A 14633-nucleotide genomic window follows, 5' to 3' on the forward strand; every position below is an offset into this window, starting at 1 on the left:
AAAATAGAAAACAACTGGGAGAATAAATGGGACAAAAGAGCATGACAGGATCTTCTGTTTCAGTGCTGATTCCCCATTTCATAACCAAAGTTAGTAGGTTAATATTCATAAAAGGGATAGAAAGAACCCTTTATCACCTTCTTTGGTGACTGTCACCTCAAAACTCTCTAAAGGGAAAAAAGACAAACCCAAGTCAGTAACAGGAAAGGCTGAATGGGAGCAAATAAGGAAAAGGCAAAGATGCACACATTACACAGAAAAGCTTTGGAAAAACTGCATTTTAAAATTCCAGTGGTGATTTGCTGTAACTGTTACAATTTTAGAGTTTTAGTTATGTTAAATATTATTTAATCTTTTAACTCCAGGTTTTCATTTGCAGAATTTCGAAATATTTCATACAATCAAGGCTTTGTTTTCTCCTTTTCTTTTTTTAATAATACCAACTGCTAATCAAGATATTTTCAAAATTGCATGTTGATGAATAATTGCCCATAAAGCAGAATTTATCTGAATTCATTTACATTATTCTATATAATGTATTGCCGTAATTTGTGACTAAAAAAATATACACATTAAATTGTAATCCTGATGAACACAAGCTTTAATTTAAGGAATGAGGGAGAGTTATATATTTTTCCTATCAGTATAACATTAAATTTGACATAAAAATGGCTGAAAACACTATTGCAACAAAATTTCCTCCTAGGCTTGCATCAAGTGGGCCACAGATGGGACAAAAGCAAAATCTGTTTGCTCACAGTGTCAAATCCTCTACAGGACACTGCTTTTCTAAAACCCCTCCCAGCTGAGCCCTGCCTTGCCCAGGTCAGCAGAGCTCCCTTCCCAAAACTGGGGCTGATGGCACCAGCACTGCCCCACCCTGCAGGGGAAATTCCCTCCAGGGAGAGACACCTGAGGGCAGGAAGGATTTTGTTTGTTTTTAAAAAAAGAATCAATAAAGATTCTGCAAGATCCTTTTCAAAGCTCTGCCCATATTCATGCTTTAAATTAAAAATTCCTAACCCTCACAAAATACTATTTGCACCCCAAAGTAGCAAGAGGATAATAAAGGACTGTGCTGAGGAGTGGTTTTCTCCTGGGGTGGGGGAGAGGGACTGAAGCCCAGCTACAGGCACATCAAAAAACCAAGGGAAACATTTCAAACATCTGCCTGAGACCCTCCACTGCACTTCTGTAGCAGAACAATCCAGATATAACAGTGTCTGCTTCAAACCTAACAGAAATTCAGCTCCTTTATGCACAGCAAAGGGGAAATCCCTGCTTGAGTGCTTCAGCCATCAGATTGAATTTAGGCACAAATAATAAACGTACAGTAAGAAAATGTAATTGTCCTTTATTTTCATTTTTTCAGCAAAACCACTTAGTATCGAATTCCCACATGATTCAATTTGTAATGCAGAAATGTTCACTGAGGAACAAGACTGGTCCCTCTTCTCCAGCAGATCTGTACCAGTGATGGAGCAGAGGACTGATTCCACCCCGTTTTCAGAAGTGTGTCATTTCAGATTGAAAACCATACAAATAACCCAAGAAATGAACATCTATACAGCCCCACTTATTTTTGCACACCTGAATTTTAGGATCTTACCACAGCACAGAGTGAGCAAAGCAATAAAATGTCACTTTTACACAGTTGATGTACTACAAAGCATCCAAATGAACTCGTTTCGAGATGTTTCGACATGCTGGAAATTGAAATAAAGCAAAAAAAAAAAAAAACTCTACTTAAAGTATTTTAAGCCTGCAGACAGTTCAGAAGTTTCACAGCTCAGCTAGAGGGCACAATTAATTAAAACACCCAGCCTTTTGAAGCATGAATAAATTAGATTTGGAAGCAGGAAGCCAGCAGCAAGGGCTGGAGCAGCCACTGAACCCCGAGCAGTGTTTGCTGTGGAAGCACAGCACTGAACCCCAGAGGTGCTGACACCAGCACCCACATCCAAAGCACTCAAGAACTGCAGGAGGTGAACACATGCTCTCCTCATCCCTGAGAACAAGGTCAGGCTTCCCATTCCTCTTCTGAATGAACAGATTTTCTGTACCCCAACACAAGTGTCTTTGTTTGGCAGTGGAGTTTTTTGTACACCCACAGCAGGTTTATTTCCAGTTAAGACAGCAGAAGAGCCTCTGCCATATGTACCCAATACACCAGGAAGTTTGAATTTCAGAGGCTTGGCATTATCTCTCAACTTCTGAACAGCAAATTTACCATTATCTTCAACTTCATTGGAGATAATTACAGACTTATGATAATACAACAAAACTGTTACTTTAAGCAGCACCTCAAGAAAATTTGACTAAACTGCCACAAAATTGCAGCAGCCAATGCAGTCAGCTGCTGGACATTCCAAAGGGCTCTTAATTTCATTTAATCACTCATGGCACATCCTTTAGTGTTTCACTAGGATCCTTAACTCTCAAATTTTGCTTTACCAAACAAGCTTCTACAAATATCCAATTTAAGCTTGTGTTATCTACTACAAGTAATTTAAATACCTGCAAGTGTTCAATGATATTCTTCAAACACATATTTTAACACTGTCAAATTCAAAGAAGGACTTTCCATAATACTGCATCCAATTAATGAATACAGTATTTCTAAACAAAAGTTTTCAGAAAAAATTCTACTTCATAAGTCAATAGGAAAACTGTCTGTCCTATGTTCAAAGTGAAGAAACAGCCCACACTTGGCACATATCTTGTGTATCATTCTCTATATTCTTTGCTAGAGGACAAAAAGCTTTTTCTTCAGCCAGAGGAAGTTGTTTAAGTTTTAAAAAACAGTTTTTAAAACACCCCAGACTGTTAAGCAAACTTATCATAGACATGCAATCCTAATTCTACTAATTAGTATTTTCACTCTATTAAGACACAAATAAAAAATGCTAAGGAAACCAAAACTCTCTTCAGAATGGTAAAGAAATCATTATTTCAGAACTCCCACGCTGACTGCTGTGAAATGTGGAATCTAAAGGACTGAGGAAAAGGACAGACACTATGAAAACAAAACAAAAATAAAACACCAGAAAAATTACCATGTAGATATGAAATTAAAGAAGCAAAATATTTTCTGGTTTGGACACATGGATACAACTGCAAACCTGCAACAAAACACTGCTCCATGCACACACATTCCCTAGGATCTAGAAGCTTTGAAATGTTATGCTATTGTTAAGGAAAACACTAACACAGAGCATGTGCCCCCCAGGAAAGCATTTCCACATCTCCACACAGAAATGCAGATGAGCTCCTTACCTGCAAAACGCAGAGGGGCATCTTTGTCCAGGGCTATTAAAGGGGGGTCCAAGAGCACCGTGTTGTCATTTTCTGTAACTATGCCATGGTAAGTTGTTTCAATCCATGGCTTATGCTTGTTAACTGAAAGGAAAACAAAGTACAAAGTCAAAACATTTGAAACTGACATTTCAAAAATACTTTACAATACTAATTTCAGTACTTTCCTCTTTTATAATTCTGAATCAAGGTTTTAACAAATTACAAGATTCCAGACAAAATCCTGGCTAAGTACTTTCAGAATGCTGAGTGTCCCTGTAGGCCTTCCAAAAGTAACTCAGAGAATTTAAATTAGTTTCTAACTATGCTGGGATTTAAGATGCCCCTGAAGTGCAATTCAGAAACCTGCTAGCAGTGACGGGGAGCTGCTGCCATCAGTGTGACACCAGCAAAGCCTCAGGCAGCAGCACAGGAGAGAAGTCAGGCCAACACCAACAGCTGGGCTTGTTCACATCTCCCCCAGCATGGAAACCCTGGGATACAGCTGGGGGACTGTTCTCCAGAACATGAACACTGTTCTCATGTCAGCTTTCTGTCCTGTATAGGGGGTGTCACTACCATGAAGAAAACAGGTGGAAAAGAGATCAAACTTCCTTCCTTTAGTAGCTGTTTTAAGAAACTGGCAAACTCCACTGAAAGATCTCCCACTAGAGCATCCTTCAGCTCTGCACAGAAATACAGCATCTTTCCTCATCAGCCTCAAAAGGAGGTTTTTCTAGTACGTCACTGAAGATGCAAGATCAAATCACATTATCTACTAGCTTGTCATCTTCTCTGGGACAATCCAGGAGAGTGTCTTAATTATTAAATATTTAGCTTTATGTTATGATCCCCAGTGGTGGAGTGTGACCACCTGAGTGACTCCTGGATGGTTAAGCTCCCACAACAGTACAATTTTCCCAAATGCAATTCTGGAAGATTGCATGTATCCAGCTGCTTAGAGCCTACTGAAAAACCTCCTACAGGGCCTGAAAACTGCTCCTCGCCAGACAAAACCAAGTAAATCTCCAGCAACTCATGCACAGTAAAATACAAGAAATGCTCTGCTAGAGGTTACAACAAACACACCACAGAACATTCCACAGGCAACATCACCCAGGTTTGGGTCTGCAGGAGATCAAGAACTTATGAAATGCATGCCTGTGCAACTACAGCAAAATATACACTACAGCTTGAACACTATCACACAGCTGAGTCCTGCTATTTCACCTCTAAAGAATTACATAAGCAGATTGTCAAAACAGGCAGAGATGGAAGGCTAACCCAGACTCCTGAATCCTGCCTCTTCAACAAACTAAAATGGATTCCTGTCATGTGCCATATGCTTACCTAGGGGAATTAAAGCACAGTGATAAAAGGACACTTCAATGAATGATTAAACCTAGAGAACTCATACAGGAAACCATAACACTCCCAATATGCTTTCATCTGCAATCTTGCACTAGTTAGTAGCAGCAGCAGACAGGATATATCATCTTCATCCACACACTGCAGCAAGAAAGAGCTCACAAGGAACTGCTGTAATGCAAACCATGTTTAATTACTCCATGTGGTTTTACTTAACATGGCAATGCTCCCTTTAGTGCCTGGGGAGGCTGGCAGCTCAGTGGCAGCTCAGCAGAGCAGAGCAGAGGGTCAGGGCATGCCAGGCAGCCTGCCCTGGGTGCCCAGAGCAGCTCTGTGCAGAACAAAGCTGCCCCTGCTCACAGGCACACACACATCCCATCCCATCCCTCCTTCCAAGGGAAGGTGCTCAGCTGGGAGCTCCCATGGAACCCTGGCCCACAGTTCAACCCTGGTCCCACCAACACAGCTCTGGCTTCAGCAGCACAAGGAGGTCACAACTGGGTATTTTTCTGGGACAGTTATACCCCAATTGAAAATCTGAGTCCTTTCATCCCTTCATCTTCATCTTTGCAAGGATGTGGTGCAAAATAGCAGAACAGATCTCTACCAGAAAAAACCCTCCATCTCCATTCTAATGCTTCTGAATGTGGATTACAAAAGTACTCCAGATTTTTTTTAAAGTTCCGAGAAACCTTCTCCTAATTTAGCAACCTCCTAAATCACACTACTGCTGGGTAGGGAGTTCTGTAAAACCTTGAAGTACTGTAAGCACATATGAACAGAATTTTGAGCATGCTGAGCATCTGCAGAGTCTAGTGAACCTTCAAATAAGGCCCAGTTGAAAGCAAAGTCATGTCCTTTTATTGTGCTGCAGACAATAAAATCATAAAGCTTAAACCCCTTTGTGTTTTGGAAGGCTAAAACATCACCAGATTTTAAAACATAAAGCTTAAATCCCTTTGTGTGTATGAAGGCTAAACATTACTGGATTTTGAAGCACCAAACTTACTGCTGAATATCCAGGAAAGGCCTATAATCCATATTTGTGATCTACAGACTTCAGCATAACCACACTCTGTAAGGAATTCTGAAGCTACTATGTGAAATATGAAGTTCAGCTTACGAGCAATACATCACTGCTTCCCCTCAATCATCTGAGCCAAGTACTATCCTGACCTCTTAAACAGCATTAAATGCTGCACTGAGAAGAGGAACAAAACTGTGAAGGGGCAGTTTAATTGTCATGGAACTGCTGCAATGTACAGAAATTGTTCAAAGCCAGACTGGTAATTTCAAACCAGGCTATTCCAAACTTGATATTAACCCTGCCCCTGCCCCGGGGGCGGGGCCACTGATCACTCTATAGTATATATATGGTATAGTATATATAAAAAGAACAAAAACTGTACGTCTCGTACAGCAGTAGAAAATTTCAGTCTCCCGTTTTTTAAATGTTTAAAAGTTTTTTAATTTTTTTAAAATTACTCCCAGGGACCGCAAAAGCTTCTACTGCTACTTTTTTTAAGCTAGAAAGGAAAAGAAAGCTGTTAATCTCTTGCCATTTAACTGGGATAAACTACGCTGCTTCCCTTGAAATACAATATTCACACTATTTGCGAGCGCCTCAGCTGGCCTCTGCTGTAAATCCCAATTGAATCTGGTCAAGTGTGGGGAGCCTGCTGGCACAGGCACTGGCAGACCCCTGCTGCCTTGCAGCGGGCACCAAGGAATGCCAAGGGCAGCTGAGCACGGGCATCTCCAGTGCCCCCCTGGGGAGGTGCTGGGGCCCTCCCTGCCCACCCTGGGGAGGTGCTCAGAGCCCTCCCTGCCCACCCTGGGGAGGTGCTGGGGCCCTCCCTGCCCACCCTGGGGAGGTGCTCAGAGCCCTCCCTGCCCAGCCTGGCACAACCAGGACATCTGGCACCTCCTGGACATCTCCAGTGCTCCCCTGGGGAGGTGCTCAGAGCTCTCCCTGCCCACCCTGGGGAGGTGCTCAGAGCTCTCCCTGCCCACCCTGGGGAGGTGCTCAGAGCTCTCCCTGCCCACCCTGGGGAGGTGCTCAGAGCTCTCCCTGCCCAGCCCTGCCCACCCTGGGCAGGTGCTGGAGCCCTCCCTGCCCAGCACACTCCCAGCTCCGGCACTGCTGCTACGGGAGGAGCCGCACGGGGACTGAGAACAGCCCCTGGGCCAGGAGAAGTGCTCGTGCCTCCTGAGCCAGAACACGCTGCTCTGCACAGAGGGAATGCTCCTCAGACCCACCAACAGCAATGCTGCAGAGCACAACCAGGTAACCAGGCACCTTCTCCTGCTGCCCAAAGGAATTAATGAATGCAAATGAACAGGTTGGCAAGGCTGCCAAGTTTAGGGCTAGTATGGAAACCTTAATCAAAAGCCATTAAGACAATCAGATTAATTCAGTTCTGTAATTTGAGAGCAAATACTAAAATTAAATGTACTTATCTAAGTCCTTTCTGAGGACCTCTGTTATCTTCTTACAAGTGGTCAGAAGTTTATTTGATTTAAATGGGATCTGGCAACTATGTGACCTAAGATTTAAACACACCTCACCCAGAAGGGACTGCAGCTGGAACACTTTTTCTTCTGGTAACTACTTCTAATATACAATGTTTTCTAGCCATGTTGCATATTGTTAGAACTGAATCAAGATGATTCATGTCAAAATAAACTCTTAGGAATTGACTGGTTAAACATACTAAACTCAATAACAAGTACTAGTGTTCAAAAGCTATTTGTTCAACCTACTGGCAGTAAACACAAAATCCTCATTCTGAAAATGTACCTTTGAGACCCCATGAAAAATTCCTAGAAAAATTAACGAAAAGAGAATTATATTCTCTGTTAATACAGATAAACTGCACTTCATCTGCAGCAGATAACTACTAAAGACTCCTTTACTTGTCCTGAAGGTCTGACAAAAACTGATTACTGTATATCTCTTGCTTAATTGTCTAACTCTGGATGCAAGAGATCACAAGGATGCCTTTCAGTGAGACAATAAAAACTTCAACGTGTCTTACCTTGAACACTCATAATCTAGTACTGTTCTGATGAAATGTCAAGCCATGTCATTAAAAGAACAAGTCTGTGTAGCACCTACCCACAGAAAAACACACTCCAGCCAAGGAGTGCCAAGCTGCACAATGAAATTTGCCTTCCCCACCCTGAAAGCAAAGCTGAGTAAGAAAAGGCTGATTACAAAGTGTGTTCTGTCCTGCCCAGCCTGCCACTCACAGCTCCTGCCTCAGCCTTCAGGAGAAAAGAGCCACCATTAACTTGGGATATGAGCAACTTGACATAAAGCAGTGCTAGTGAAAAGATGGATTGTATTTGTTTATTTAACTGGGTCTCAAAGCTAGAATTTTATCAGAAGTCATCATCCTACAACCAGGTCCAAACAAAGGGATAAAATTGAACACCAGCTCTGCTGGAATGCTGACTTTCTTGGTAGTGTGGAGCTTATCCACAGTTTGAGGCTCCAAGATAAAATAGCACTTCCAGTGCTGGGAACTGAAGGCAGCAGCCCAGTGTGAGGGAGAGAAGCCAGGAGACTTCCCTGGAATACCCAGGGATGCCCAGCACAGGACACCCACCATCACCCTCTAGGGTTCCTGGTTTCCTGAAGGAAGGCCTGGTGCTTGATATTCATCCACAATTCCAGATCTCTGACTGCATTTTTGTCACAGTTCATGAGCACGTGCAACTTCTCCTCTGGAAGCTCAACTGCCACACACTGGAGCACAAGATAATCTTTATAAACTATCAGTTGCCCACACTATCAGCCTGTACAATTAACACTAATTCTTCAAACACCACATTCAAACTAATAGCTGTAGGGATTCGACAGGGTTTTATTAAATTGTATTTTGCCTAGAGAAAAATCACTTGTTTCTCACCACATACAGAGTTTCCTGTTCTCCACTGAACCAGTTGCCCAAATCTGCTTTTATTTGTACAAAGATACATGGATGTTTTGCTATAAGCCTGGTGAAACTAAGAGACATGCAAATGACTGATTAGAAACTATTTGCAATTTTTACTATCCACAGCTACAACAGAAGAAACATTCAGAGCACCAAAGACCTTAGACAGAGGATAAACTGACCAAATTTGAATAAAAGCCTGGCAGAGAAAACAAAGATTCTACCACAAAACAGTTTAAATAGGATTAAGACAAGAAAGCCTTAATTTCAAGTGGAATTTAAAATGTTTTACACCAAACAGAAGACTGGAATATAAAACATAAGCCTTTAACTACAAACACTAAATTAATAAATGTTATCTTAAATGTTGCTAATTATAGTGCAAGAGTGGAAACCTCTTCCCTTTTAACTGTTGTCATATTTACAAATTTCACTCCTTGAAAGGAAACAGTATTCAAAAATACAGCAAACATCACCCCAGTAAAGCTGGCACTCCTCGATCCACTTGTTGACTCCATTTAAAACCAGGGAAACCCACTGGGAGCAGTAGCTGCAACTTGTTTTCAATCAGCTACAAAGCCAGTGAGATGAGACCTAACACTATAAACAAAGGACAGACAGACACTCCTTCAAAGGCACTGAGGTTTCCAGTAATCCCTTCTAAAGGCTCCTAAGGAGGTTTAGTCCCTACAGAAGCCGTGCCAGTCAATCAGCACAAAACAAATAAATGAGAGTGCAAAACAAGATTTATTCAAGACCAAGGCTTCTGCCTCACTGAACTCCCGTGTTGAGCTATCGTTCCTGGCTCTGACAACAACAATAAGATATGTGGCCCTTACACCATAAACCACATTGCAGAGAGACTTCTCCCAATGGAACTAAAGAGAATGAGATAAGGCTCAGAAAAACTGTAAAAGTGCTTTTGTTCAGAAAATTTTAATGACTACAGAAGTTTTTTCCCCTCTGCAGAACAGTTTCAGAGCAAGGCACTCAGCTACCACATCCATGGCTCCATGGCAGGAAACACTGCTTTTCCCAGAATACCCAAATTCTGAGTTGTGGGATGGTCACAGTGCAGAGCTGTGGCCTGACCCGGGTTTCACTTTAACCCTTCTAACTTCCATGACACACTGAAGCCCAGCTTCTTTCCTCCTCCTTAAAAAAATCTTTGCACTTATCTGCAACTGGTGATTTTGTGTCTGCAGAAACAGTATGACCTCAAACCAAAGATGCATTTATTAAGTCTAGAGAAGTTTCTGTTGACAAATTTTCCTGCTACCTCAGCACAGACAGCACAACCTGCAGCCTGGTAAATGGGAGAAGACAACCAGCACAGGAATACTCCAAACAGTGTAAACCATGCTTGCCCAGACCATCTCTCCTCCATTTCAGTTCCCACAGCAGTGCACTATTTTAAATAACATACATAGAAAAAGAGATTAAAATTGTTTGCATGAACAGATGGCTGTATATAATGCTTTTCTAAGCACTATACATTGTAGAGAGGTCTAGTACTGGTTAATTCTCTCTTTTCTCAGTGGTTTCTTACCTTCATAAATACCTGGAGAATTAAATAGTCAAATTGTCTCTACATAATGCTTTAGGGTAGTGTTACATTTCCTTGCCTCTAGAAAGGAGAAAGAGATATACCTAATCCCCAGCCCTATATTAAAAAGGCTGTTCCTGTGTCAAAGAAACATCTGCAGCAAGACTGAGTAGTAACAAAGTGGTTTGTGGTTTGGATTTAAGACACTCACACCACACAGCTTCCTGAAATAATCACAGATCAGCAAAGTTTCTTCCAGAGTGTATTACTTCCATCAATACCCTTCCTAAATGACAGTGAGCTGGAAGGGCCCCAGGACAGCAGAGCTCTGTGGCTGTGCCTGGTCAGGACCCATGGAAGCAGCAGCCTGAGCTGTGCAGCCTCCTGCATTCCACCCCCATGCAGCCCTGGGCAGACACATCCAGCACAGCCTGGATGCTCTGATACCTACTGCTTTTCCACTGCAACAAGCTTGGAAATATTTGGGTCAACTTGATCAATTACAAAGCAAATTCGATTAGATTAACAGTTTTGCACGAGCAAGAGATTGCTTCTTTAGAACCCAAAATTACTCCCTGCACTTCACTACAGGGAAGATGGCAGGTCAGCAGCTCACACCTGCCTTTTGTGCAAGATCACATCCTCCAAATGCTATTTCTCTTTCTTTCCATCATCAAAAAAGAAACCACATTTCACTCCCCTATTCCAACGACAAGAATGGCAGAATTGGAAAGTTCAACTGTACTTGAAAAAAATACACAAAAATGGAATTGGCAATACAGCACAGCCCAGAAAGCTCACCATAAATGCTTCCAAACAGGGAAATGAAAACGAGCAGCCCTTGCAGCTTTCCAGGTGTCCTCCAGAGCCTACTTGTCACTAAGGGCATCTCCACAGAACATTATGAACAGGCCTACCTACAGCAGCCAGAGCACTGCAAGGACTAAGGCAGCTGCACACACTAAACTGAACCAGCCCTTGTTCTGTAACTCAGTTATGTGTGATGGAGTCCAACAGACCAGGACCTGCAGTCCAGCAGCTCTGTAGATCTGGCTGAAAACAGGCACTGCCTCCAACAAGCGGCACAAAATCTGCCCACCAGCACTGTCCTGGGTAATGCTTAGATTTGCTATTTGTTTTCAAGCTGCTTTCTTGGAAGATGGCTTTTGATCTTAATCTTATTTCTAATTTCAAACGATGGAATTCAAAGCCACTACGCTCGTATACTGGTGTGGTAAACACTACATTTAACGATTCAAAAAACGCTGGTGAACAGATTGTACTTGAGGGATCTTACACAGGTAAATGATGAGCACTGTCAGAACAGCTGGCAGAGGACTTCTATAGACATACTACAGCACCAGCTTCTTCATCCCACATAGGGAAACTGCAGCAAGATGTGTCCACAAGGAGCTGGTTTTTAGATCAAGAACTTCCCTTTAACGCATTTATAAGCCATTTTACAGCCGCACTTGTAATGTACGCTCCTAATCAACGCTCTTAAATCTCATCATGCGATCAGCTGCATCTTGCAGAAACAGGATTCCCGATGCCAGGGGTAACCTTCAGGTGAGGAAGCGTCTCCGAGCCTCTCACTGAAGGCTGCCGGGGAGCAGCCCCGCAATGCGTATGATGCTGCTGCTCCTCGGGATCAATCAATAGCCACCAGGCCCGCGCTCCCATCGCCAACCCGCCCGCTCTGGCCCGGCCGCTGCTCCCGCTCATCCCCGCACGGAGCTTCCCCAAGCCAGCCCAGCCAGGCCCGGCTGCCCGGGGGCTTTACCCCCGCTGCCGCCGGCTCTGCCCGGCCCGCTCCGGCCGGGGCTGCCGCGGGACCCTCCTGGCAACAAGTGCCGCCCCCCGCCCGCCCCGGGCCCGTTATGTAACCGGCGGCGGCCACAGCGAGCGCGGCCGCCGCGCATCTCCCGCCGGGCCGGGCCGGGCCGGGCCGGGCCGCGCCGCTGGGCTCAGGTGAGCCAAGAGGACGACGCGCCATCCCCTCATCCCCTGTGCAGGTGCAATGGCCGCGCCGGGGTCACCCCGGCCCCAGCCCCATCCTCCCCCCTTCCCCGACCCTGGATGTCCGCCCGCCTCCGCGCTCCCTCCCCTGCGCAGGGCGCCAAGGACACCGGCCCCTCGCCCGCCCGCCCGCGGCTCGGCTCGGGAGGCGACCCGGACCGTGGCGGTCGCCAAGGCGCCGCGCAGCCTCCTCCGCCCGCCCCAGCCGCATTACCTCGAGCGGCCGCCGCCGCTCCGCAGAGCAGCGCGGCGAGCAGCAGGCGGGCGGCGGGGGCCGGCATGGCAGCGCGGAGCGGGGACGGCAGCGCGCAGCCCCGGCTGGCGCCCCCGCTGGTCCGGGCTCCGCTGTGCGGCGGGCGGAGGGCTCGGCTCGGCCCCGCGGAGGAGGAGGAGGAAGAGGGAGGAGAAGCGTTGCGCGGCCCCGCTCCGCTCACTGTCCCTCCCCTCCCTCCCCCGCCCACCCCGCCGGCGGCTCCTAAAATGGCGGCCGGGCCCGCGCCGGGCACCAGGCGGGGGAGGGAGCGAACCAACGGCGCGGGGCGGGGGGACCGGGAGAGCCCATTGCGGACCCCTGCGGGCTGCGGCGCGCTCCGCCCCCGGCGCTGAGGGCACTGCGGCACCGCCATGGTGCTCCCTTACGGCACGGCTTCTCCCTCACGGGCACCGCCATGGTGCTCCCTTACGGCACGGCTGCTCCCTCACGGGTATCGCCATGGTGCTCCCTTACGGCACGGCTTCTCCCTCACGGGCACGGCTGCTCCCTCACGGGCATCGCCATGGTGTTCCCTCACGGGCACGGCTGCTCCCTCACGGGCACCGCCATGGTGCTCCCTCACGGCACGGCTTCTCCCTCACGGGCACCGCCATGGTGCTCCCTCACGGGCACGGCTGCTCCCTCACGGGCACACTGCTCCTGCCCGGGCACCGCCATGGTGCTCCCTCACGGGCACACTGCTCCCTCACGGGCATCGCCATGGTGCTCCCTCACGGGCACGCTGCTCCCTCACGGGCACACTGCTCCTGCCCGGGCACCGCCATGGTGCTCCCTCACGGGCACACTGCTCCCTCACGGGCATCGCCATGGTGCTCCCTGACGGGCACGGCTGCTCCCTCACGGGCACACTGCTCCCTCACGGGCATCGCCATGGTGCTCCCTCACGGGCACACTGCTCCCTCACGGCATCTCCCGCCCGCCGGGCCCGGAGCGCCTCCGCCGCTTTGGGCTTCGTTTGGCTCCTTGCTGCGGGCAGGAGCAGAGCGGCCTCCTGGTGTGTCACACGGCTGAGGAAAGCTGCTTCCCCTCTGGAGCCTCTCACAGCTCATTTAATAATGGCTGAATAAGCCCCTAAGTCGTTAGAAAGAGTTAAATGCCATATTAAGCTATTTATGAAATAAGTAACCCCATATAAAGCTATTTGAATGCTTTCACCCTAACATTCACACCTCTTTTCAGGAAAAAAAACCAAACCAAAAACCGCTGGGTTTTACCCAAGCTGATGCCAAAGGCAGACGGGCACACTGGGAATGGGCTGCACAAGCCCGGCAGCAGCTGGGATGGGACAAACTGCCAACACCCGGTGCTAAAGCATCAGGTACAAACAGTCACAGCAGCAGTTTGGTTGCAAAAAACCTTTAATATCATCAAATCCAACCATTAACCCAGCACCCTGTCTCGCAGGAATGTGTCTGAACACAAACGCACCTTGGTGATCACTGAGTCTGCTCTGCAGAGTAACAAACCCTTCTATTATCGTAGAATATAGTGACTTCTATCAAGGCAAAATATTACTTCTATTTGGAAAAATTCCAAGTCCTATCTAAATTGAGAATTTTCATTAAGTTGCACAGAACTTGTCCTATAATAGAAAAGTTCTTTGCTCTACTATCAAAAATTTCTGTTAGAAAATGTTTCAACAAAGGCAAAAATGATCAATACCACGATCTGAGTTTTGACAATTAAAATGCGACCAACTTATTTTATAATTAGATCTGACTACTCATGCTTTGTACCTAATAGCCATTTCACTCCCACAGTGAAATAAAAATAAAGTCCAGAATGTTCAGGATCCTCGAGATGTGGTATTTCCTTATTTTCTGTGCATTTTAAATACCAAGATTGATCTGTGCTGGAAAAGCCTCCTCCTCACTCCTGAGGCAAGCCCAGGGCTGGCCACGCTGGAGATGGGGGAGAAGCCAAAGTGAGAAACAAGCTGTTCCCTGCCCTGGGGTCTCAGGGGTGACAGAACCGGGGCTGTACAAGCCAGTGCATTTGGGTACCCAGAGGCAAATGTGCGTCCTGTCCCAGCCTCAAAAGCAGCCACTTGAACTCACTGTCCAGTCTCTGCAGAGCAGGGCCCTGAGCAGCCCCGAGGGCAGGGCAGCCAACATCCCGTCCCTCCTGTGCCCTGCAGCTCTCCCTACCCCTCCTTTATTCCGCTGACTGCAGGGCAGCTGCTCCATCAAGA

At 46.4% G+C, this 14633-nt stretch overlaps 1 protein-coding gene across 4 annotated transcripts in view; it reads right to left on the reverse strand.

The window, feature by feature from the left end:
* CLSTN1 (calsyntenin 1) overlaps positions 1–12585 on the reverse strand; it is a 28100-nt gene extending 15515 nt beyond the window's left edge. For 2 of the 4 annotated variants that reach the window (XM_079326268.1, XM_079326266.1), the window contains exons 1-3: positions 12383–12585; positions 3277–3399; positions 138–167 (exon numbers count right to left, since the gene is read on the reverse strand). In XM_079326268.1, coding sequence (XP_079182394.1) covers positions 138–167; positions 3277–3399; positions 12383–12449 — 220 coding nt within the window. In that variant the 5' untranslated portion in view covers positions 12450–12585. The remainder of the gene's footprint in view (positions 1–137; positions 168–3276; positions 3400–12382) is intronic. The other 2 variants (XM_079326269.1, XM_079326267.1) reach the window with 1 other exon arrangement.
* Positions 12586–14633: the final 2048 nt, after the last annotated feature.

This window comes from Erithacus rubecula (genome assembly GCF_903797595.1).
Source record: "Erithacus rubecula genome assembly, chromosome: 24".
Taxonomy (NCBI): domain Eukaryota; kingdom Metazoa; phylum Chordata; class Aves; order Passeriformes; family Muscicapidae; genus Erithacus; species Erithacus rubecula.